Source organism: Heloderma suspectum, chromosome 3 (assembly GCF_057233095.1).
Source record: "Heloderma suspectum isolate Gila_16-S chromosome 3, 16-S_ref, whole genome shotgun sequence".
Taxonomy (NCBI): domain Eukaryota; kingdom Metazoa; phylum Chordata; class Lepidosauria; order Squamata; family Helodermatidae; genus Heloderma; species Heloderma suspectum.
In genome coordinates, this window is record NC_139460.1 from 108,260,868 (window position 1) to 108,286,125 (window position 25,258).

Below are 25,258 nucleotides of genomic sequence, written 5' to 3' on the forward strand. Positions count from 1 at the left end.
AGTTTGAACTGGGTTTCCAACTGTGTTTTGGAGGCAAACAGGGTAACCTTAGTTTGCTTGATTCAGATGTCACAGCAAACTATATTTACTGTGAGTCACCAAGCACAGAAGGGGTCCCCTGATAAGCAGGGACCTATACTTTTAGCAATGACTATCTTAAATTTAGATTTACATTCCCAGGGGCCAACATCCTCAGAGCCAAACGAAACATGTTATTTGTGTAATTTTGTGATTTAAAAAAGTAAACAGGTATAGAAATATAAAAAACAAACAAACAGTAGTTGGAACAGGGAATCCCAGTTGGCACTCTGATGGTGGCAAAGGATTAAAGATTCCCTTCCCAGTGGTTGCTATGTACTTTGTTTTTTTAAGTCATGCAATTACCAATTGCATGATTTATGGCCCACCTAGTTTGGCACTTAGATTTGGCCAAGTGATATATGAAAGAGGGCAGATAGGTTAAGAAGGACATTTGAGAACAAGTCCTTAGATTTTACTGTAGGTGGAAAACCTTATGAGACTGGTTTCAGCTCAATCAACCAGCTGACGAATCTGAGGACAAGAAACAAATGGCAGATAACAGCTAATAAATCTAGAGGTGACAGAAAGGGTGGAGATGGAATTAATAATGTTGGAATAAGAAGCGGGGGTCAAAGAGGGGCTTTGCCAGATATAGGTGATATAAACATAATTAAAAAGTGCAAAACCAGGAACGCCACTGGAGGAAGAGAAAAAGATCCAGTTCAGAAATAGGGAGAAAGATGATTCAAGATAGGGATGATGGAAGAGGGATAAGGGAAAACAGCCTCCTTTCTAGAGACTGTCCTCAACACATTTCTAAACCATCCTGCTCAGAGAAGCAAGAGCCAAGTTAAAACTTAATGCAGTTATTTTCATTGTTATGTTACTTACACATAGTCTACCTTCACTTCTTTTAGGTTTTTTTCTACTGTTTTAATTACTCATTTTTGCTGACTGCTGCTAAGAATATGAATTGCCCTCCTGGGCCAATTTGGAATGCCTGGAGATGAACATTCCTTAGGATCTAGAGCCTCCTTGTCATTTTGCTGTTGTGCCGCTCTACACCAGCCCCTATATATGTAATATATTGATGGACCCATTCTCTAAGAATTTGCCCCATAGTCTCTTTAAGCCAGGATGGGCAACATGTGGCCCAAATGTGGCTCTTGACACTTCCCATGCAGTTCCCTCTTCCCCCACTGCCACTGCTGCCATGCTGCTGAAATTCATGGCAGCAGCACACACACACACATACCAGTGAAATTTGTCCTTTTCAAACCTCCACAGCAGTCTGCAGCCAAAATTCAGCAGCAAACCACCATTTTTTTTTGCTGCCAACGAATTCAGAGGTGCGGTAACCACAGAAGTGTGGCCCATGGGGAGTTCCAAGGGGATCGAAAGTGGCCCCAGACCTCCCAAAGTTGCCTATCACTGTTTTAAGCCATCTAAACTAGCGGTCACTATCAACTTTTGTGGTAGTGAATTCCATTCATTAAATATGTACTGTGTGAAGTACTTTTGTCAGAACTAAACTTACTGCCAATCAACTATATTGCTGCTCCCTGAGTTGTAGTATTGTGAGGAAAAAAGGGAAAAACTTTTCTACCCAAGCTCTCACTATGTGCATGCCAATAAACATATTTATCACACAACAAAATGCTAATATATATGTAAACATGTATTTGATTTCTTTTTATTAGCCTGACACAGTTTTAGGAATCTACAAACAGAACTTCCATACAAGCTATTTTTCCAGCTTACCCACTCAAACAACACACATTTGTCAAACAGTAGCACTGCTAAAATACATATAGCGACAGAAGAAGTGGCCAAAATGAAGAGTTTTTTTAAAGTATTAACTGCACTTGTCTTGTCCCCAGATCATGTGCTTTCAACATTAATCCGCCAAGAGGATTAAAACTACCACATGTACCCTGCAATATAGGGTGCATAGTAGTATTTTCCTGTTTTATGAACCTAGTAGCTAAAAACCACTCTATTTTAGCAATCAGCAGTTGATAGAAGGGGGAATGTAGACCTATTGGTGTCAACAGACCCATTTACTTTTAGTATGAGAAAAACGGAAATTGTTTGGACCAAAACAAGATATGAGAAGTACAGATAGGAAGGATTATAAACAGGGGATCTGAATGTACTGAAAGAGGTCTAAGATTAATACCTGGAAAGGTCTATTGAAAATTTGGTAACACCCCACACTTGGACTTTGCCTTTGAAAGACTTAAAACTTTCAGTTCTGGAAACTATAAATGTTTCAACTTGAGTTCGAGACAGAGCTGTTAAGAATATAGGAATAACAAAGGCATGCGCAGAAGCCAATGTTTTAAGAATTTTGGAAGTCTTAAGTGAATACCTTTTCCATCATCTGCTCTATTTTTACAATACCTCATAAAGACACCAACTTACCAGGGATCAAAAGCAGTTTGTCTCTTTGAGTGGCTTGTTACACTACTGCTTTCTGCTGGTAGTGCAGGTATTCTATTTGAGGTGCTATTATCTAGGAATGTTCCTTCTGGACGTGGAGATGGGACTGCAAAAAGAAATATTAAGTTGCGATGTATCCATGGTCAGGTGAACATCTTCATTCACAACACAATAAAACAATAAATTCATATTCTTATTTATTTATGTTTGGCAGAACAAAATGCAGTTTCCCTAAGTGTGGCACTGATAGCTGCTTTTCACTCTTTCCTCCAATGTTACCTTTTGAAGCAAGACATACTAGCATGTGAGAAACTTAACTGACTTGGAAACGTTCTCAAAATTATATTCTTGGAAATATTCTAAAAAAAAAATAATCAAAATTTTTTCAGCATAGTTCTTAAGTAACTATTTAGGCAACTTCAGTTGCCAAATTCCATTTCAAGTTGTATCTCAATGAGATCCTAACATCGCAATCTTATATATATCTACTTTAAAGACTTCATTGAGATCTATCCCCTGGTAAGCATGTAGGATTGCAAATTAAATTTCTTCAGGCAATAGAGCCAGGTTTCACCAAAAACAGTTTCACCAAAAAACAGTCAAGACAAATTTACTTCTGAATGTAGCATTTCACCTATAAAATAAAACTAGTAGAAGTATTCATTAAGTACAGTGAATGTATAGGCATGTACAAGCAATTTGTATTTAATGATATAGATACAATGGGGGTTATGGGTGGGGATAATAAAAGCCATGTACAGATTCACACATTCCTACAATAATGAAGTTTTTTTGGAAGTTGGTAATGGTTATTGCTTTTAACTTTTACAATAATGACGTTTTTTTGAAAGTTGGTAATTACTGCTTTTAACTTTTACAAATGTACACAAAGCAAAAAAACAACCAAAAACTACTCAAGAGCCTTCAAGAAACTTTAAGCTAGATGATCCTCAGCACATTGAACCCCATTTTGTATAATAAATGTGTATATAATCCACTGGGCTGCAAATCACCGCTTTTCCCCTTTCCCCTAGTAATCCCTAGTTACATTGTGCAAGTATTGGTTTATACTAGCACAACATCGTTAAGGTTAGCATTGGGATATAGTTGGATCTTACCCAGACTTACATATTTAAAAATCCCACTGATTCCAATGGGAAATGCTGAACTTTCACACCGAAGTCAGTGGGAAACAGAAATACTAAACTGTGCCTGGATCATGCCTATGGTTTCTTGTTGCTGAAGTCTTGTGTGAAAGGACCAGGTAGTAGGGAGAACTTCACTGTCCAGAGCCTTGGTCAAGGGCAGTCCAGTCCATATAATGATGTTCTCTAAACTCCAAGACTAAGGCTCAGTTCAGATGATCCTTCAAACCACCATGAGTGAGCTATGGAGAGCCTCAAGTTCTTGCACTCTTTCCTACCTTTCCCCTTCCGCTTGTGAAGAGAATAGAAGATTCTGCTTCTAATCTGCTGCAAACCCTAGTTTGCCATTTTGTCCAAATGTGGAAAACTATGGTGCTTGTCAAGCCAATTAAAACCAGGATGTGTGAGATTGAGGCATGTTCTCATAATAATAAACAATGGTTTGTTGGGATGTCTGAATATAGCCAAAAACTTTAAAACTCTGCTGTATTATTTCTAGTCTACTCTGTTTTCAAAATGAGGCAACACAAAGCCACAGTAGAGGGAAAAAGCAACACCAAGGCCAGTCTTATGCTCACTTATAAGTAAGCCATGTTGAACACAGTGATACACACTTCTGAGTAAACATGCTTAGGATCAAGCTGTAAGGTGAGCTAAACATAGGCAAGCCTAACAGTGCTGCCAAACCCCACATATCAAGTTTGTTTTGCTTGCTTCTGCTTGAGAAACAAGTCTGCTCAAGCAGAAACAAAAACTGCAGAAGAGGGAGGAGGAACCTCTTCCAGAACAGAAGTATCACTAATCATCTTTAAGTCTTGCCTAATGTTCCAAGGACAGAAGACTCCTTCCATTTGTTCTAGATTTGTCTGCCTGGAGAAAGAGTGAGATCAGTTCTCCAGTTAAACCATAGTCATTTTTATTAGAACAATGGTAGAAATCTTGATCAAGTTCTATGAGAGAAAGATACCTCTATAAAAGCTACCAACTCTCCTAGGTACAGGATCATTATACAAAAGTCTATTTTCTTTTGTGGTTGCTCCATCATCTGGGTGCTGATCATGATACGTTCCGCCCTAAATTAAAAAAAAAAGCAATTAATTAAGCGAAAGAAATCGATCTGTTTTCCACTGTGCATAATATGTAACATGTGCATGTCCACTGTGCATGATATGTAACAGGACAGGGAAAAATCTGTTCACAGCCTGTGCATAACTTCACTCTAGTTTTATTAATATTTGTTAAAATGAAAGTTAACTCCACACAATAAATGAAAGGGCTGTGTGTTAACAGTATTTGTTCCAAAGTCATAATGTTAAGAATTGTGAAGTGATCCAGACCAAGTCATTTGTCTAAAGCTAAACATCTAAAAACTAAAAAGATTTAGTTTTGCATGAATTAAATAGAGCACTGTGACCTCCCGAGAGTTCTTGTATGATTCAGCTCTGGTCAAATCTGGGCAATTAGTGAGAACTGCTGGAAGAAAAACAATTATTTATACAAAATTTCTAATCTGTTCTATCCTGAAGGCTCAGTCACATATCAAAACAGACCAAACAGGAAATATATCCCACCTGAAAACCAAAAAGCAATAAACCAATTGGGATAAGCAGGGGAAGATAAATAAAAAAAAGTCTGATAATGTTGCTTTATCTATACAGGCTACAAATGTACGGTCATTAGGGAATAGAAGATAGTAAAATCAACCATTGGTCATTTCTGGTATTGCTTACTTCTGATAGTGAAGGATATTATCGCACAACTTGATTTTACTCTGTTCTGTTGCTTAACGACTGTACGTTTGTAGCCTGTATAGATAAAGTAACATTATCAGACGTTTTGGATATTATTTATTTTCACCAGTTTGCTTATCCCAATTGGTTTACTGCTTTTCATTCACATATCAATACATATCGAATACAATGAAATGCAGTAAAAACAGTGTTAAAATACCAACTCTCCATCATTGGCTTAATCCCCCAAACCCCAGCTCCAAATGCTAGCCCAAATAGAAAGGTCTTAGAACACCACTTGCAAATTATGCTCAAAGCTTTTGTTAGTAGCTTGAAGCAGAGAGTTCCAGACTAGCAGGGCAGGAAGGAGAATCTTATTAGGCAACCTGAGAAATCTTAGACTATAAGGCACTCCTTTGAATGACCTCATAAAGGTACATCGTTGAAACCCATGCCAGTTTGTGGAGAAATGTGTTCTGACACAGCAGATAAAATATGACACAATTTTAACAAGGCTTACCCAAATCAGACACCCCCAAGTGCCCTCACCTGAAATACCATCTGTTTATACCATGAGGTACATATTGTGTGGAAGCGTCCTAATATATAGAATACCATCAGATTTTATATTTGGGAAGTTTCCTCTAAAACAACACAAAAGAGCCATTGCTCACCTCATATGCAGATCCAAGCAATTTTCCTTCCTTCCCATTTCTATTCTTTCTGCATCCTCTCCTGTCATACTTCAATTTCCAGTGAACAGTGCTCACTGGAGCACTGTTTATTACAGGTGGTGCTATATCTAAGAATACCATGCATATGTAGTAAAGGTCTCTTTCTTTTTAACAGAGAACCAATTATTAGAACCACTACAAAATTTGGCAAAAAATGGCAGAAGGCTGGTAATGTAGTTGGTTCCCAGTGCCTACATAAGAGCAGCCTTTCTAGATCAGACCAAGGGTCCAGATAGTGAAGCATCCTGTTTCCAACAACTGCTAGACAAATTCTTCCATTGCCCTTTCCTGTTTATCTCCTAGCAACCGGTTATCAGAGGCACACTGGCTTGGGACATGGAGGTTCCATGAATTTATCCAATGCCCCTTTAAAGATATCTAAGCCAGTATCACCACATCTTGTGGCAGTGAATTCTGTAAGGGTATTTATTTGTTTGATCTTCCTTATTTTTCAAAAATACTTTTCATTTTCCAAGCACAAGTGTCTTTGGCCTAGTTCTCACAAACTGTTTTAGTCTATGCTACTTGTAGCCTAGTATTCTCTATGACATTCTAGTTTTCTACATGCAATGAAGGAGCACTGACGTAGGAACTTGAGACAGAACCGACATTTTCAATTCATTTTTGAATTTCATTTTCAATCAGCAAGTGAACAGCAGGTGATTTTCTGAAGGAATTTAAATAATCACTACACTTATCTCTTGACAATTATGACCAATGTGTGGGAACACATGGGGAGGAGGGAAAGTGCGATCTTGAAGTCCATGTGTGACAGCTAGTGGTTCGGCTGACTCTGAACAGGCCAAGAAATCAAATATTTTCTGTGCAAGTCCCAAAGAGTTCCCGTTTTCTGTGCAAGTCCCAAAGAGAAGGCCTGCATAACTTCTAGCCCACTAAGCTGAAAGGAGATCACAAGGTGCTTGATAAAGCTCTTATTTTTACTAATTCAATAAGCACTGCATAACAAAAACAAACACAAGACACAAAAGGTGAAGATCAAGCACCAGGCAAGCTACATTATATGGCTGATGGGCTCTGTTACACTTAGCGGGCCAGAAGTTGTGCATGCCTCCTGTGACAATAAATAGTTCTGTAGTGATTTTGAGTGCGATCAATGCTTCCTTTATGGAGTTTAACTCTAGTGGTAAAGTGTGCACCAGCTCTTGCTCTTCAAAATCATAAGAGCGGTGGAAGAAATAGCCAGAAAATAGCCTTGAATTTCTTCTACATAAAACTTGCCCTTCCTTACCCCAAGACCAAAATGAAACTGCGATTCAAAAACTATTCCAAAAAATGAAAGAAAGCTCTATCCCAAAATCTGGATAAGAATGTTATCAAGACAAAAATGATAGCTTTATGACACATAACATGCAGCATTATGAAGCTAATTTCAAACATACATACATGAACACACACTAGTTATCACTTATTTTATATAATAAAGTAGAGGTTCTCAGTGTATATCATAACTGGCTTCCCAGAAAAAAAAATCAGTTTGAGATCTTCAGGTTTCCTTAGACAAAAGGTAAAGGCTACATTTAACAACTTGGTTGTGCATTCACTCAGACAGACAAAAAAAGAGGAGAGGAGAGTCTTTCCAATAGTCAACAATTCAAACTAACCCTATTGGTATCTTCTGTACAGTCTTCACGTGAAGAGCCAACAGATCTTGTGAGCGACTTATGCTGCACCTGTGGAGATAACAGTTGCAGGCTGTTTGCTCTGGCTGCCATCCCTTGCCCTACGCTTAAGCCACCCTCTGAGCCCTTTGTCCTCACTCTGTCCCGGCTCACATACATAGAATGTCTATGAGGGCGCTGCTGTGAAGAAAAGGGACTTGTGTAACCTAGACCATAAGAAAAAGATTCATGAGGTGCAGATAATGAGTGTGAATGGCTTCCATCCAAATGATCTGGCAATTTCAACTCCTCCATGGTTTTGGAATGTCTTGTAGATGGTCTTCGTGATTCCAGAGTACCATCACTTCTGTTATTTCTTCCAGAAGGACTGAGCAAAGTTCTGTTGTCAGCATGGCGAGGAGGTGTTGGCGTGGTAGGAGAGTTCAAGTCCAAGCAGCTGGATGGAAAATACCTACTGTTGTTTGGGTCTGCAACTTGAACTCTGGCCTCAGATAGATTACTCACAGATTTGGAATCTGTCAGAGCCCCATGACTTTTTGACTTTGTTCGATATGAGGGGCTCTTCGAAGACTGAGGAATAGTATCAATATAGCTGTGACGGCTATGCCTTTCACCTGGTTGCAGCGTGCCAGTTTTGCTCTGAGAACTTTCCATAAATGAGTGACGGTTATGCTGAGATCTGGAATTTGACTTCAGGTATTTTGTACCTGGACCATCTGAAGCTTTGGGATCCGCATTAAAATCAAATTCAGTTTTTGCCTTTGCTTCTTTTGGACTGAGAAGATGTGGTATGTTATTATTAGCTAGATCCTTGCTTCCAGATCCAGGAGGATTGCTTGGCTTTTTTGAAAGCATTGGACTATGTGCAGTTACAGGAAGGTTTCCATTTAGAAAGCTTTCATTTGCTGGAAGAGCCTCTTCTCTTTGCAGTCCAACTCCCACATTCTGTATATCTTTGCTGTTTGATCTGTGGTGAGACTGTACAGCAGTACTTTTGCTAGCTTGAGATCTACATCATAAATACACAAAGAAAGCACAGGTTAATGTCTGCCTTTAAATACCAATTGCTTCTGTAAACTTGGTGCTTAGATCTGCTACACTGCAGCTAAGCACACACAGCACGAACTGGAACCTGTTGGCACTGAAACGTCTAAACTGTTTGTTCCAGGCACTTGGTAAGTTCACAATAAAAGGAGAATTCTCAAGTCAAGTTGTTTAAGGTAAAACATGCACAAAGCCAAAATGGGCAACAACAACAACAACAAAATGAAAAAGTAGAGTATTTTGCTCATTCCTGCTTTTAACACAGACACTGGGTGGTTCCAGACAAGGCTTTCATCATGCAGTTGCCCTGCCTCATTCATGGAATTTGAGAGGGTATGTTTGTGTGTGTGTTTTCTGTTCAGACAATGATGTCTTCCACCTGTAACCCACCTGTGTTTTCCCACTGCTTGTTCTGGCTTTCCACAAAAAAAAATATGTTAAGGAGGAAATGAAGCAACAACTGCACAATGTCTTTTGATGGATGGTGCTAGCAGTCCTCCATCTGGAAGCACCCACGGTAGGAACAGCAGATTCAAAACACAAATAGAGATCACCTGGCATAAAAAATTCTGCTTTGCTCCACAATATTATTCTAATAGTACAGACCTATGGACTACTACACTGAAGAAGGGGCTCTAATGTTAGCTACAGGAATGCCCAAAACAACCTAATCCCATTTCAACGATGCAGAACAGCAACTGCCATCAACCCAAGCCACCGTGCCCAAGGAGCAACCAATTCCACTGAGAACTGTGCCAAGTGGAGAAGTAGGTCCCTGGGACAAGATTGAGTCTTATCATTGGAAATGCAGACTAGTTTGAGTGCTAACTCCAGTTTACAGTGTTCTTTATTAGCTAGTCTATTGAACATATAGAAATAAAGATATGTTTAACAATGGCATCACTGCACTGGAACTACTATTCCTTTTCTTCTTCCTCTGCCTTCTTAACAGGCTGAAGTATATAAGATAACTAGAGCACTGATGTAATTACTTACAGTCATTTACCTGTTGGATAAGGTGTTGCTTTCTCCATGATAAGGTTTTCTTTTAGTTGACCGTGAAGGTGAACGATCTAAGAGCCTCTGAGTTTGAAATGAGGGGTGGTTCAGGCACTGCTCTGTTAGGTATCTGTCAGCTGGATCCAGTTTTAGCAAGTTCTTTTGAACAGAAATTCAAGTTTAAGAAACAAAGTTGAGTTGTATGCAATTAAAAAGCAGAAGTATTTGATCAATTAATATTTACAATATGATATTTACCAAATATTATGTGCAACTGAAAACAAGTTGAAACTATTTATTCAGTGTTTTTTCCCCAACATTTTATGTAAAATGTTGACTCTAAATACCTATTTTTAAAACCTGCCCACTACAAACAGATATAGTTGTAAGCTATATATTTATATTCAGACTGCAAAAACCCTGGGGCACAGTAGCCATTGGCTCAGCCTGATGATGGGCATCTAGTTGCAGCACAGGCCAGCAACCAGGTTTACCTTCCTACCTGACTCCAAGAAAATCTCACTGGATCCTAAGTTTCACAAACGCTTTTGCACCCCTGTTTATTCACTTGTTTTAAGAAGCTGGAAAATACACTTATTAAAATAAACAAGATTATTGCATATACATTACCACTAGTAAGAATGTGTTAACAAATGACTTCAATTAGTAAGGTTTAAAAATGAATTAAATTCCTTCTATACCCTGCAAATTGCTCTCCATTGTTGTAAATATGCAAAATTATGTTGCTTTCAGAGAAAATTGACAAAAATAAGATGATGAACTGGAATGTTTTCTAAAAACAAGGGTCCCAGGGCATAGTCTGAAAGCACATGAGGCAGCCACCTTGCTGAAGCTAAGCAGGTTTGGGTCTGGTCAGTACTTGGAAGGGAGACCACCAGGGAACCACATGTAGCCACCTTGAGTTCCATGATGGAAGAAAGGTGGGATATAAATAAAGAAACAAACAAACAAATAAACAAGTAGAAAATACCCAAAAGAAGACACACTTTCCCTGAACTATCCCTGGTACCATCTCAAATGTTTGAAGCATATATATTCTTTGATCTTAAGAAACAGGGACACACAGATTTAGTACTAACATCTGCACAGCGAAATTACAGGGGCAGTTAGAAATAGAGGGCAGGTTCACGTGACTGGGGAAGGAAAATAAGGCACCGTAGCTTATTTCCCACCCCACATGTGCTGGTTGTGCTCCGCCTGATTACCATAATTATCCTTGCTGGTAAGAACAAGCCATAGGTTCCAGGGTGGTTTGTAAACTCACCCGCCCTCACTGGGTTCGGACAACATGAAAAGCTGTGCCTGGCGAGGATAATTAAGGTAATTAGGCAGCACACGACCAGCACGCACGGGGAGGGAAAATAAACTATGCTGGCTTATTTTCCTTCCGCGATTGTGCAAACCTGGTCAGAAACTATAATACATAGAACAATAACATCCCTACCTTCATAAGGTCAAGTAAAACACCACTTAAGATTCCTAAGTATCTCCTTTCCAAAGACTGTGGATGGTTGACGGCAGGGAACTGTATAAAAATAATTTATATATAATATACACTCATAACTGCAATGTTTACAAAAATCATCAGAATATTGTCTGCCTGGAATACCCAGAACACTCGCTGATCTCATGAAATAATCTCTCACACGGTAACACGACAATTACTTTATTACAGCTTAACTAGATATGACATTGGCAATCCATGATCAGAATGTGTATTTCAAAAAACAGTTAATTAATAGTTGTTGCATGTTGGGGTGGGGAAAAGAGGAGGGAGGAAATCAGACCAGGTTTATGGTGCTAGGAGAAGAGGGGCTTACCCATACCACTTTCCCAATTAAAAGTCCCTAGGAACCTACTAATTTGTGGAAAACATACAGGTACTATAATGTTTTCTCTCATGGAACAATAGGGAGGGGGGATTTAGAGGAGATTACTATGGGCTGAATTTAATCCCCACCACCACCTTTTAACTTTTTTTTTTTTTTTAATGGAGTGACGCAGATCATTGAGCTCTCATGTCATACGTAGTCACTCCTCTAGAAATACAGAATTCCACACATATACATGAGAGAGAGAGAGAGAGAGAGAGAGAGAGAGACTAGTAATGCTTAAAGAGGGCATTAAACAAATAAAAGTAGCATTAGTTTCAAAATATAGTTTTTATATATATGGTTTCAATGAATTCAAATAAAATTGAAAGGAAACTTCCGCATATCCCAAGGGCCTGCTGATGGTATTCAGTTCAAGCGCTGCATAGCTGAACAATCCTGTCTACTTGCCATTAGTACTAAAAGCAAACTTGTTTGCTACATCATCTTCCTAGCACAAGATTGCATCAATCTAACAGCTCTTCACATGAAATGTAAAGGCTGATGCCATCCCCACTCCACTTCATGAACTGAAAAAGGCCCTTGTAAAACGTGCCTGCACTGCTCAGAGGCCCTGCAGCAGTTCCAAGGCACCATAATTTATTGTTAATTGTTTTTAACTGTTTCAATTGCTTTAATTTTTTTGTATGGTAAAGGTTTTCTATTATGTTTTATCCTGTCATCTGCCCAGAGAGCTTTGGCTATTGGGTAGTATAGAAATTATTATTTGTTATAATTTCTCATCACATTCTCCTACACTTTGCAACCTTTGCAATGTGGAGGACAGGATGGGCCCTTGGAAATCACAAAGGAACTAGGGAAAAGCCAACGCCCCCACCCAAGCTATAAAGTATGGGCATTATTACCATATTCCACTACTTAGAAAAGTTTGAGGATGCTATCTGCAGGTTTTGTTTTTTATTGACAAGAACAGAAGAAAAACAACTATGATATGTCAATAGCAACAACTCACACATTCTCACATGTTTCTGATCTCTCTAGAGTTTTATCAACCAAGAGTTTTTGAACTTCTAATTTGTTTGCTTGTAAAGGTGTCTTGTACATGTAATATCCTTTGGCAAACTGCCAGATTTAAAAGTAGGTTATATAAGTTGTATGTGAATTTAACAGTGAGAATCAGGTTCCCTAAATATAGGTTCTTTAATGGCATAACTTTCAGCAGCACGTAACAACCCAGACTGCTTGTCTCCATTTATTAAAAAATGTTGAAAGCTGGCGGAGAGTTGCTCTAACAAGGCATAATGGAAAGGGAGTGATCATATAACTGACATAGTAAGACTTCAGTAAACTTCAAAGGGTGAAGCACTTGTTCTCTTGTCCTACTGCACCCTTCCTTTAAATTATAGGAAACTGTTGCAACGCAGTATCTAACTGCAATTAATTTTACAAGTTGCCCAAGAGTGACTATGCTACTACAGACTACTTTAATATTTAAATATGTAGCATGTCTCAGAACATTTTAAAGATTTTATTAACAAATGGTCTCTTCTGGCTGTTCAATTAAAATATCTTGAGAATGGAGTCTTTTGAGATAAGGAAGATGGTTCCAATATATATCATACACACTATGGGCTATTTGCACAAGAATGGTTGTCCCAAACAACGTATGGTTAATTCTGCCATCCACCTAGTATCACAAGTCCTGGGGTTCAAATGGGTACAAATCCCTATGAGCAAGTTGACTTTTGCCACTGGCACCTGCACCAAAATCAAATACTTAGTATACTAGATAGCAGAGTCTAATAGGTTAAACATTGGTTTACACACAGTGTTGACACTTCTGAGAGCTAATCTCATCTATAAACACAGCAGAGCACAAGCAATATTTTCCAAATATTAATTTTATCCTTTTAATGTAAAATAATATACAGATTAGGTCTGCTGGAAAAATAATTACTATACAGTAACTATACCAAATGTTCCAATCTGAAACTTTCAAAGTTCTTATAGGAGGCTGGGGACAAGGGACTGAGAAAGCAATTTCCATCCAGTTCTAGAGCATGACATTATCCTCATGAATCATAATTTAACACCTGTAGTACTAGTAGAAAATAGAAATAGGAACACGCATTTATGCATATCTACCTCACTACAAAAGTATTGTCAAATAGGGATATTGTTTCGGTAGGCACATTTTGAACAATCACTGCACAACTTGAAAATATGCGTGGAACATTTAATCCAAGAATTACCCGCAGCCCATGGAAACGGGGATTGCTGTAGAAAAGTTTCATCTGCTCTGCAGGAAGTGGTCCTAGCACCTTCTGAATTGTAAAAAGTTGGTCAATTTCACTTTCTCCTGGAAACAATGGCTGTCCATCACTAAGTTCTCCAAGAATACAGCCTACCGACCACATATCTACAGACTTGCCATAAGGGGCTCTGAAAAGAAAACACATGGATGCTATTGCTACTTGCCAGATTAATAATACATTAAAAATAGCCAATCAGTATTTTACTATATTCTTTGTGTACTGATATAAAGGAGGAAAATCAGTATCCAAGATCTTTCATCCTTTAGAATGAAAGCTCTCATTTCCTCCCGCACCTCCAGATTGCATTTTAAGGCCATTAATTTAATAAATATGTGATACAGGGAGATGGTAATTATACATTCTTCCATTGAAAAATTTGCTGTTACAGTGCAGTTTATGGAGTTGGACCAACCCTGCCAGTCTTCACAGGGTTGTGAATAGAAATTCACAAAAGAAAGAATGTTTTCATTTGTTGTTCAGTAATTCATCCTAGAATTACTAGGTTTCTTGTTGATTTTCCCTTCTAAGGGACTTACTGCTGAACCAAACCAAATGTCTTTGGTACATCAGACATGTATGTCAGGATGTTAGTCACAGATATTCTATTACTTAAGCAATAAGAACCTACAGTTATATTTTATCAGCCATGAACTCCTTGATAATGTGTTAAAAACTAAAATGAACATTAAAAATGTCTAACATTTCTTTCAACAGAAAGGTATTGCATCAAGCCTTACACATCTGAAAAGTAAGTCAGTGGATGGGACCACAACAGATGCTGTTAAGTACATGGGGGAATTCTCGATCAAGAAAATTCTTTTTGATCTGTTCCTCATATTTCCTATAGATATTTTTCATAAGTGATGCTAAGAAAACCTCATAGGCTGGAATGTGTCCCTAGGAATATTGTTTATAAGGTACCGAAATCAGAAGAGATCTATTTTAAGTTAAATATACATTCTAGTATATTCAATTTTCTGAGGCCTTAAACATAAAAATATGCAGACCTCATTTGTGGGAAAGTCAATGATCTCAGATTCTGTCTTAGAAGTGGGCAGGACTGTAGCTCAGTGCTTGGCTTGCAGAAGGTTCCAGGTTCAACCCCTGGCATCTCCAGGTAGAGCTGCTTTTTTAAAGCTTATTTTCCTTTTTTTTTTAAATTGCATTTATATACTGCCTTTTTTCCTCTTGCAAGGAACCCAAGGTGGCTTACATTACCCCAAACAGCATTCTTCTATTTCCCAGACTATTTGGCATTGTTAACCAACTGCTAGGAACTGCTGCCTTCCAGTTCAACATAAGGTAATGTGCAAGTATGCTGGAGCAGCCATAGACTGATCTTTCAAAATCTAATGCCTTTTAGATTGATCAATAGATGATAGATAGATAGATGATAGACAGACAGACAATTGTTTTCAATGGAAAGAATCCACACTTTGAGTCAAAACAGGGGTCATGTGTATATTTCCTTCCCCTGATACTGTAGTACACTAGTTCCCTGTTGTTGACAGCTTATTCCCCCACCCTGCATTATGCAATTGTTTTCTTCACATTAATCACACATAGACAATGGTGTATTAAAGCTAAAGCAAAGAAAGTTCTTATGATTTGTTCTCACAGTTACAGACTGCAAAAGCACATCTAAATATGCACGAAAGCCCAGGAAGTGGCTCCTGCTGACATCAAAGTTAAAGTTGAAGCTAGATCAAGCAACTCCTTTGAAAGTACTCCCCTCTGAGAATATTATCTGTGGAGATGCCCTGTTTGACCAGCAATGGTAGAAATTAGCTTAAGAGTAAGCGTTTTCTCCCAAAGTATAAGAAAGAAGGCATTCTGCATAGTTCTTGTAGCAAAAATGTTACAATTCTTGCAAGTTAAAGACAATTATAGGTCTTTAGAGTGGGAAAAGAGATAAAATATTCTGGAGCGTGATTAGCTATTCTTCAGGTTTCCCTGTCCTCTATCAGGCTTGTTAAATAATGTTAAAAAACCCTTAAGCTAAATGGGACTGTTGCATACAAAATATTCCAAACACCAATGTCTTTTCACCTCAGAATTAAAAGAAAAAAGGTAAGCTAATGGGAAAAGCACAGAGATTTACCCATGTAACTATAGCCACACAAGAGGAATGCAATATGAAGACTATTCACGGTCTACAGATGAAAGGAGCAGCTATTTGTCCCTTTGCAACAGAAAATGTTCTACTATGGAGGCACAAAACCCAAATGAATTAAATTTAATCAAAAATATCTTAATGTGCACTGCGCCATACGTAAATCTGTGTCACTTTAACCTTCATTCAAATTAGTTTAAAAATTATACAGAAGTTTCATTACCTTGCCCATAGAATTTAATTCTGGGGGGATAAGATAATGGATTGTGACATTTTCTGAGAGCTTTTGCACAACTAAAGTGCTAGGGCAAAAAAGAGAGGACCTAGTATCAATAACATTGCATAACTGGAGAGGAGATTAATAATTAAAATCCTCTAATCCATTTTCGGCAAGAGAAGTCCAGAACAGAGATGGTCATCTGGGTTCTCAAATTTGTCTGCTGCCCCAAATAAAATGTTTTATGAATTTTCAAATGGATATTTTCCTTGAACTATACACACTCAAAGTGGAGTTAGTTCTATGATGCAGGAGACTCACTGTACTACCAATATATATCAAGGAAAGCAAATTTGCAGAAGAAGGATCTGGCATAACAGACTGGTATTTTCGAGACTTTGCTCATCTCTGTCGCATGAATTATTGTGCTGCCCATATTCTCCAAGATCAGAACTAGTTTGCTAATCCTGTTCAGTTGAGTATGCAGTAAACATGAACTTGGGGTCAAGCTACACACCTCTTTGCATTTAATGCAGATATTTAAAAATGCAAATAGCATCAGCTGAGGGAGGTGTTGATGGAGATTACAGCAGGTGTGAAGAGGGGATCTAACACTTCCCTCCCCTGCTGCAGTCCTCTGAAGATGGTACTTGGCTCCAATGGGGGATTTCTCAATATAAACAGCACTTTCAGAGGAAGGATTTTCCTCAGAACCCTAGCAGGGGAAGAAAGGGTTAAACACACAAGCATTTAAGTTGCATTTAACAGCAGGTCTAGTTTGAAATGTTTGGGGTATGTGTGTGTACATGTTCACACTTGTAAGACTAAGAGTGAGTCACAGATGAAAAAAAAATAACCAGGATTTTAACTAAAATGTTAGGAGACTGAGCTTAAACCTTCCAAGAAACCAGTGACTGGGGCTGCATGTGATTATTTGGTGGTAAGGAAAAGGCTCTTCACAGATACCATCCTGTTCATGACTGAATGAATGGGTCCCTGTGCTAATGGATGCTAAAGCATGCAATTGGGATGCCTATATATTTCTTCAGAAACTAAGCTTGTCAAGATTTAAACAAAATCTTGTAAATGATAAAATTGCTAAATTAAAGTTCAAAGGGAAAAAAGCCCCACATACACACACTCAACTTAGTGCTGACCATCAGATCTAGCCAATGGTCATAAACAGCCAAAATAATAATTAGATGTATTCATTATACTAAGTTAAAACCCACAATAGAATAAATATACATTAATTAATAAATTCTAAGAAATGGTAGCAGTTACGTATAGATTCTAAGTTTACTTACCCAAGCAAAAGTTCAGGTGAACGGTACCACCTGGTGGCCACATATTCTGTGTAGTTAGCATTGCTTCCTTCTGACAAATTCCGTGCAAAACCTGCATCGAGGTAATTTGAAAATGACCTTAATAAGAATTTACATTTTCTTTTACATTTAAAGTTAAAATGTGTTTTAAAAAGGAAATGCATGTGTCATTTACATTGGATGGTCAGTTCTTCTATATTTAACATACTGATTCCACATGAAAGCTGTGTTGCTGCTACTCCATTAAACTCTAAATCAGCAGTCCTCAAATTTTTGTGCTGTAGGTGCTTCTTTTTTAATTAAGTGAAGTGCTGATGTTTATTCCATGCCCAGTAATGGCACATTCAGTAACACAAAAGTACGTATACAGGGAACCACTTGCACACTACAAAGAAGTAATGTGAAAGGAAACAGGACTTGTACTTCACTCCCTGCTTCCACGTCTCGTGAGAAAGAGGAGAGGCAGCAAATAAGCTCACTTCCCCTTTTATAACAGACCTGGAAGCATTGGGAAAGGCAGCTCAAGTCATTCTGCTTCTTCTCCCACTGCTTCTGTAGAAAGTGTGAAGTGGCCCATTCAGTAGGACCAGAGCACCTTCTATTCGGGATTTTGCTCTCACCTTCTGGCAGCCGACTTATCAGCAAGCATCTCAAACTGTGTGGAAAGGAAGCTGCTTCTCTTAAAAACCATGTCTACAAAGTACTGAGTTCTAGTCCAAATATGTTTCTGCTGTAGGAGAGAGGCTGTTGTTGTTTGCAAGACAACATATTGTTTTTACTACCAAGATTCATCCATGTTCCATTTAGTCCGCAGAGTAGAAGAACAGCTTTCAGCAGGGAACAGCCTTTCAACTGACAGCAGATCATACTCTAACCAACTTATTAACTGTAGATAATATAAGGAGGTGGAATATCCCTAGAAATGGAAGAATTATAATAACCCCTTACGTGGATACTTTCATAAGTACATTAGTACAAAATTATCTGAATGAGAACCTTATCAACCTGGAGGCTCTGTTGGCACAAGCATAAAGTCAGGTTTTGGACATGCAACTGAATTATTTGTTCTGGGCTGTGCACTGACGTATTTCATACACATTCAATGCACTTGGATGTTTCAATGGACTAAGCGAAACATTACATATTTTTATATGAACATTCAAATGAATAGTTCTAAAGTAGTGGGAGGAAAACTGTCTCAAATACAGCAGATGTATTGGAGCATGAAACACCAAGGCAGAACAGCCAAGTGCATCTGTCACAATTAGTCTATGCTTAGTACTCTTCCTTCTACATTCTTACTAGCAAGAAACCACACCCACACAACGTGTGTTTAAGCAGCTACTGCACATTTTACATGTACAAAGCACAGCACAGCCAAAATACAGCAGATGTACAAGGCCTGCAACCTTTAAGGGCACTTACGTGTAGCCCATGGACTGAAAAAACACAATAAACTACTCATTTCCAGTGTGATCTTCCAGATATTTACTGAGCTCAGTGAGATGTATTCCCTAGTAAGTGTGTTTAAGGCTTTAGCCTTCATTTTAAAGAAGTTTCTATTGTGAAAATAGAATCACGTGTTCTGTATAGTGTTCTGCCTTCAAGGATCCTTTTCCATGATAACTCATCTGCCAAAGAACTTTCGCGCATGATTGCAGAAGATTCTGGAGTGCACATTAGGGTCTACGTAAGGCACTGGCCAGGCTTATTAACTGTCAAGGATGCCCCACTTACACTATAAGTGTTATCTAGAACATTCTGCAGTTGCGTACTGCAGTAAAAATAATTATTTGAATAACTAAACTCAGTAGGTGCTGCATAAAAACAGACTTAAATAATAAGACTTTCAGAGAAGTATACTGGCCATTATTGATTGTTTTACTAAAGAACTCTGACAAACTTCCAAGGAATACCAAGATATTCTGAATCAGATTGAAAACCACTATGGTAGAAGAAAGCCGGAAAAACACATAGGGGGCGTTGGGACGATCGCATAGAGAGAAGCCTTGGGCCTTCTAACCCTGCCCCCATGCGTGCACGCAACCACCATTTACATAATTACCCATGCTGCTGCATGGGTTGGCATGTCATCTGAACTCAGCGCATGGTGCGGCAGCTTCCTTGCTACCCTACAACCTCTACTGCACATCGTGGACGACAGGCCAACCTAAACTGCAGCATGGGTAATTATGTAAATAGAGGTTGCATGTGCAGTGTGTGCAGGATCAGGGGGAGAAGCCGTGATGGCTTCTTCCCCCTACGTGATCGTCCAAACCCAGTCATATACATGGGTTCCACCTAACACAAGGGTGGTTAATAAGCCACGGTGGCTTGTTAACCACCACACAAGTGCCTGCTGCATGCCTGATTTACCTAATTGTGCCTGATTTAACTCATTACCCTCGACAGGTACAGCTTGTCGTGACATCCAAACCTGGCAAGGGTGGCTGGCTGGGGCAGTTAAAAACCACCCAGAACCCATGGCCTGTTCTAGGATTGCTGGGTGGTTTGTTAACCACCTCAGCCACCCACCTTTGCTGGGTTTGGACGTCACAACAAGCCGTGCCTGGCGAGGGTAATTAGGTAAATCAGTCAGCATACAACTGGCATGTGCAGAGTTGGTTAACAAGCCACCGTGGATTATTAACTACCCTTGTGTCATGCAAACTGGGCCACTGTGTTCTAAATGGGCAACACCAGAAATAAAATATATTTTGTTTTCAAATTCAGTTATTCTTGTGTCTGATGGTGGACATGATATAAAATAGCATTTATTGGCAATGATATAATTATTTTTCATCCCAACTGTCTAGGATACTTAGGGTGCAATCCTATGCATGTTTAGACCAAAATAAATCCTACATTTCCCAGCATCCCCCAGACAGCATGGCTGCCTGGGGGATGCTGGGAGTCGTAGGATGTTTTTCTATCTAAACATGCATGGGATTGCACTCTCAGCTAGGGATTGCAACCCTTATTGGATTTTTTTCATGAGAAGTAAACTATATACAGAACACAGAATCAAAGATGCGAGTCAGTGCTGTACTTTCTGTAAGTCTAAATAATAATATCATTAAAAATGTTTGAAAGTAGGCAAATAAAATTAGGGCTACCTGCCAATTAAAGGCTCTTTAATTGATCATGAAAAGGCCATTGTTAATATTTATATCTTTATCCCCTACTATAGCAATAAACCAGAACTCAAAGAGTCTGAAAAATATTAACTCCTAATCTGAGCTGTGGCAACCAAGGCTTTCATTGATTAATTAAACTTTAGTTAGTAGTTTAATGAAAACTATTAAAATCAAGACAATATAAAGTCCAATACACATAACTTTTATTTGTTTTAAAAGCAGATTTCTTTTAATTCCTCTGCTGTACCACTACCTGCTTTGGACCTATTTGAAGAGCTATTGTTTGCCCAGTAACTGTACATGCAGATCTGGGGCATATGCTGTTATAGAGCACAGCTTTAATCTATATTTAGGCATTTTAGAAAAACTTACAGAATTCTGCCATAGTAGTACAACATAATTAGTAATTTCCTATTTAGTGTGCATGCATTTATTTTTCTATTAAACTGCTTGTTATAAGGCCATTTAAAGAATGTTAGCAAAATAGAAAAAATATATAGAAAAATAAATAGAAAAAATAGATATTTTTATCATAGAAGCTAATTAAGTTACAAAACAGGTTCAAAACAAAGATTAGGGATTTTTACAATTAAAAAGATGAAGTTACACTTGTAATTCAAATTATGAATTAAGAACTACAATATACAAAAAAGACACCCCCTGAAAATATGCAAGTTTAAAAAAAGACAACCACTTACCAAAGTCACACAATTTCAAAATATCATTGTGGCTTATTAAAAGATTCTCTGGCTTGATATCTGAAATATTAAATGCATAGGAAAAAGTTCAACAAAATCACAGTATTTACCTTATTCTGCATTATTAGTTGGTTTAACAGAATTGGAGATATTCTTGATACAAATTTATTTGAAATACAGGAAAATTATATCCAGTTATGCCCCCCCAGTGCTAGCACTAATGCCATTTTGCTAGTGTAAACTAACACTTGCACAATGTAACTTGCTTTTGTTAGGGCAATGGGGATTTGCTGCTGAATTTCAGTGGCAACTTGGCACTTTTCCCCATTCCCCTAGCGAGTGCTAGTTACACTGTGCAAGCATTGGTTTACACTAGTGAAACAATATTCGCGCTAGTGCTGGGGCACAATTAGATACTACCCTAAGGCATGATACAGCAAAAAATTAAGCAATCATGAAATACCAGTGATTTCAATGGGAGATACTTAAGCATGTCATGCCCCTAGTTTTCTATATTTTTTTCTAAATTTGGACACAGACAAAAAAGACAGATGTCATATAATTATAATTATAATTATAATTATAATTATAATTATAATTATACAGTATCGGCAATCTATAGAAAGTTTATTTCAATAGCTCAATTCCAATATCACACCAAGCTGTGGTTAAGGAAGCTTAAAAATGGTTTGGTGTGATGGGTGAATTGACAAACCATAGTTATATAACCAATCATTGCTCCACCTCCAGAGGCTGCTGAACTACGGCTATGAGAGAACCTATGAAACTGCATATTGATAAGATGCAAAACAAAAGTAGATAAATAACTATAGTTTCAGTTCTAAACTATAATTAGCACAAATTAATGTTTGGCATAATGACCAAATTGAACCACAGGGAACGAAAGCTGGTTTAATACTGTTGTCCTCCTAGGTTACTTTAGGGTTGAGAAAATAATGCTAATTTTATCTGTTGGGCCTCACACAGTTTTTCACACTGCAAGTAACAAATTACCTTAATTTCATGCTAATTAAATTTTAATTAGATGTCATTTGAATTCTACATGAATAATTTTTATTGAAGCAATCCATTAAATATTTCAAAGGAATCATATACCAGATCAAGTAAGCAACAAAGCTTACGTACATAAATATGATAATGCTAAAGATATATGAGCACAAGCAAAATGATTTCCTCCTTCCTAATATTATAATGATTAACAACTCCACACCAAAAATATTGTCTAGATCCATTAAAATCAGTGTAAGTATCTCAACTAATTCCTACAGGACATTAAATTGACTTTAGGGGTACAAATATAGAGTATAGTAAGACTAAGTGTGTAAATTCTCTGCACTTTTTCTAATATTCTTTCTTAAGTTAACCAATTTTAAATGAAATCCTCCGTGCAATCACCCTGCCTTCTGAAATCTTAAAGATTTCAATGGTCATTTACTTACCTCTATGAACAATATCATTTTTATGACACCAATGAATTGCTTTAATTAGCTGGTAAATATAGCTTTTTACTTTTTCAGGTGGGACTCCATTTGGCATTTCTTCTAGCAATTCAAGCATGTTCTAGGAATTAAACATAATTATATTAGAGAGTAAAAGAACGCTGCCCCCAAACAATTTGCAATAACACAATGATTCAGTTTGCTTTTTTGCTTGATCTTTTCTTTCTCCTTTTGCTTTTACTTGCTGTTGAATTATTTTAATGTATTATCTCTCTAATTAACCAGAAAATTGCACTTAAGTTAAAATTTCTGGTTCTCTTACAAGGCAGTAATCAGTTATTGTTTCACAAAACTTATAACATTGTTACAAACAACGTAAACATACATTAAATAGTATGAGTGGAGTAATTTACAGTATGACAGAACTAAGTGGTAATTTTATAAATAATAGCCGACATCACAATTAGTCAGCAGTACTTGACTCTGGTCATCTGTATGAACTACAAATGTGATCCTGTGCATACTTACTTGCAAGTAAGTTCTATTAAATTGAGCCGTATTATACCCATGGTGAGATCAAGAGTGAACCTCAGTTCACTGTTTTGAGAAGGTTCTCATCACCTTGAAGGGGCTCTACCCTTAAAGGGAGCCTAAAAATAATTTTAAATAAATGAAAAGTCCTTCCTGAAAGTAATGAGTACAGGATCTCTCCGAACCTGAAAGGCAGACACCAACGAAGTGTGTACTCTCTCTCTCAAGGTCAAAGCAACTCAAACAAACACTGAACTGTGGGTCTGGATGTATCATATATTTGCCTGAAATTCGTATTACATTTTACATTAAAGACCTATGATTGCCAGACTTCACTCAGAAGTTTCTGTTTTTGTTTGCTGAAAGGCTAAAGAGATGCTGGAAGCCTGTCACATAAGATTTGCTGTCCATCATAATATAGCTTGCTTTAAGTAAATAAGATCTCTCCTAAGCAGACAGTAAGAATATAATAGCTGTTCTGGCAAAACCTACTATCTTATTCACAGGTGATAAAACTCCTGGTTGAGAAACAGACCTCCACTGAACCTGGAATTTGCTACTGATAGGATTAATTAGGGCTGTATAAAAGGATGCTTCTAAACTTATGAACAGTAGCTTAGTTCAAGGATGGCTTGATCAACATGGAATGCTCACTCATGTATATGTATGCTGCTGACTAATCATTTGCTTATTCCCTGCAAGCATGCTGTGAAGGTTTGAGGCCTACAGAGGCAAGGAAAAGAAAAAGGTCAGGCTAAGTTTTTTGTTGGCAGGAGTAGCTTCATTTCCCTGGTTAAGTTTCAGTTTCTTTCCCCCAGGTATGTTTCATTTCTTCATGAATGTTTCAGGTTTGAAACAGCACTTTTGGTTTTAAGGAAGGAGGGTATATAAAAAGAGCGAGAGAGCCAGTAGAATCAGGGAGACCAGAGCCTGAAAAGGGAGCAGGAAGAAGCAGCCTGGAAAAATCTAAGTACAGCAAGGGTAAAGGAATTTGCATTTTGCAGCCTTTATTTTCTCTTAACGCTCTTAACTCTATTGTGTAAATACCTTTAGTTGTGATTTGCTTGCTTTAATTTACTAGTAAACTGTTGTGGTTAAACCCTGTCTCTACAGTGTTGATCATCCCACGTCTCCAGCCTAACCCCCACATTACTGGAAAAGGGAAGATAAAAGGAGGAAGGTGGGAATCTTAAGGAGGCAAGAGATCCTTAAGGAGTTTCACAGGAGGTCCAGGTCATAAGGGGAACCCTGACACATGCATATGTAATTCTAATATTACATACTACATTGATATTGCGTTAAAATCAGCAGACCCCCTCTCCGGGAGACCAAGGTTGCTGAGTGCATGTACTGGAGGTTGGCCCCGAAGGGCAGTCTGGGGATTCTGCATGTGTACCACCCACCCCGCTGCACAACTGACTCCCTGGCCGAGGTGCTTGAGGTGGTCTCTGATGTGTGTGTACAGTCATTGGTGTTGTGGGACTTCAATGTACATTCAGAGGCCATCCTCAGGGGGGCACCTCAGGACTTCATGGAGACCATGGCTTCCTGGGAGCTGCGCCCTATTCCAACTGGGCCCACCCATGTAGCTGGTCATGCGCTAGACCTTGTGTTTGTTTCTGGAGAAGCAGGGAGTGATCTGGAAGTCGGGGGTATATCCACCACCCCCTTGTCATGGTCAGATCACTATCTAGTGACGTTGGACTTCTCGGTTCCACAACCCCTCTGCAGGGGTGGAGGACCTATTAAAATGGTCCTCCCCAGGCGTCTTATGGATCTGAATGGATTCCTGAACGTGCTTGAGGATTCTCTGGAGCACGCAAATGGCCACTCGGTCAAGAGCATGGTGGGTAG

The 25,258-nt window shown here is 38.3% G+C and overlaps 1 protein-coding gene across 3 annotated transcripts in view; it reads right to left on the bottom strand.

Moving 5' to 3' along the window:
* Positions 1–25,258, bottom strand: part of CDKL5 (cyclin dependent kinase like 5) — a 105,894-nt gene that overhangs the window by 23,003 nt on the left and 57,633 nt on the right. For all 3 annotated transcript variants that reach the window (XM_084844082.1, XM_084844080.1, XM_084844081.1), the window contains exons 6-14: positions 22,874–22,994; positions 21,414–21,473; positions 17,561–17,651; positions 13,861–14,050; positions 11,221–11,301; positions 9,763–9,914; positions 7,695–8,721; positions 4,576–4,681; positions 2,446–2,569 (exon numbers count right to left, since the gene is read on the bottom strand). In XM_084844082.1, the coding sequence (XP_084700208.1) occupies positions 2,446–2,569; positions 4,576–4,681; positions 7,695–8,721; positions 9,763–9,914; positions 11,221–11,301; positions 13,861–14,050; positions 17,561–17,651; positions 21,414–21,473; positions 22,874–22,994 (1,952 nt within the window). The remainder of the gene's footprint in view (positions 1–2,445; positions 2,570–4,575; positions 4,682–7,694; positions 8,722–9,762; positions 9,915–11,220; positions 11,302–13,860; positions 14,051–17,560; positions 17,652–21,413; positions 21,474–22,873; positions 22,995–25,258) is intronic.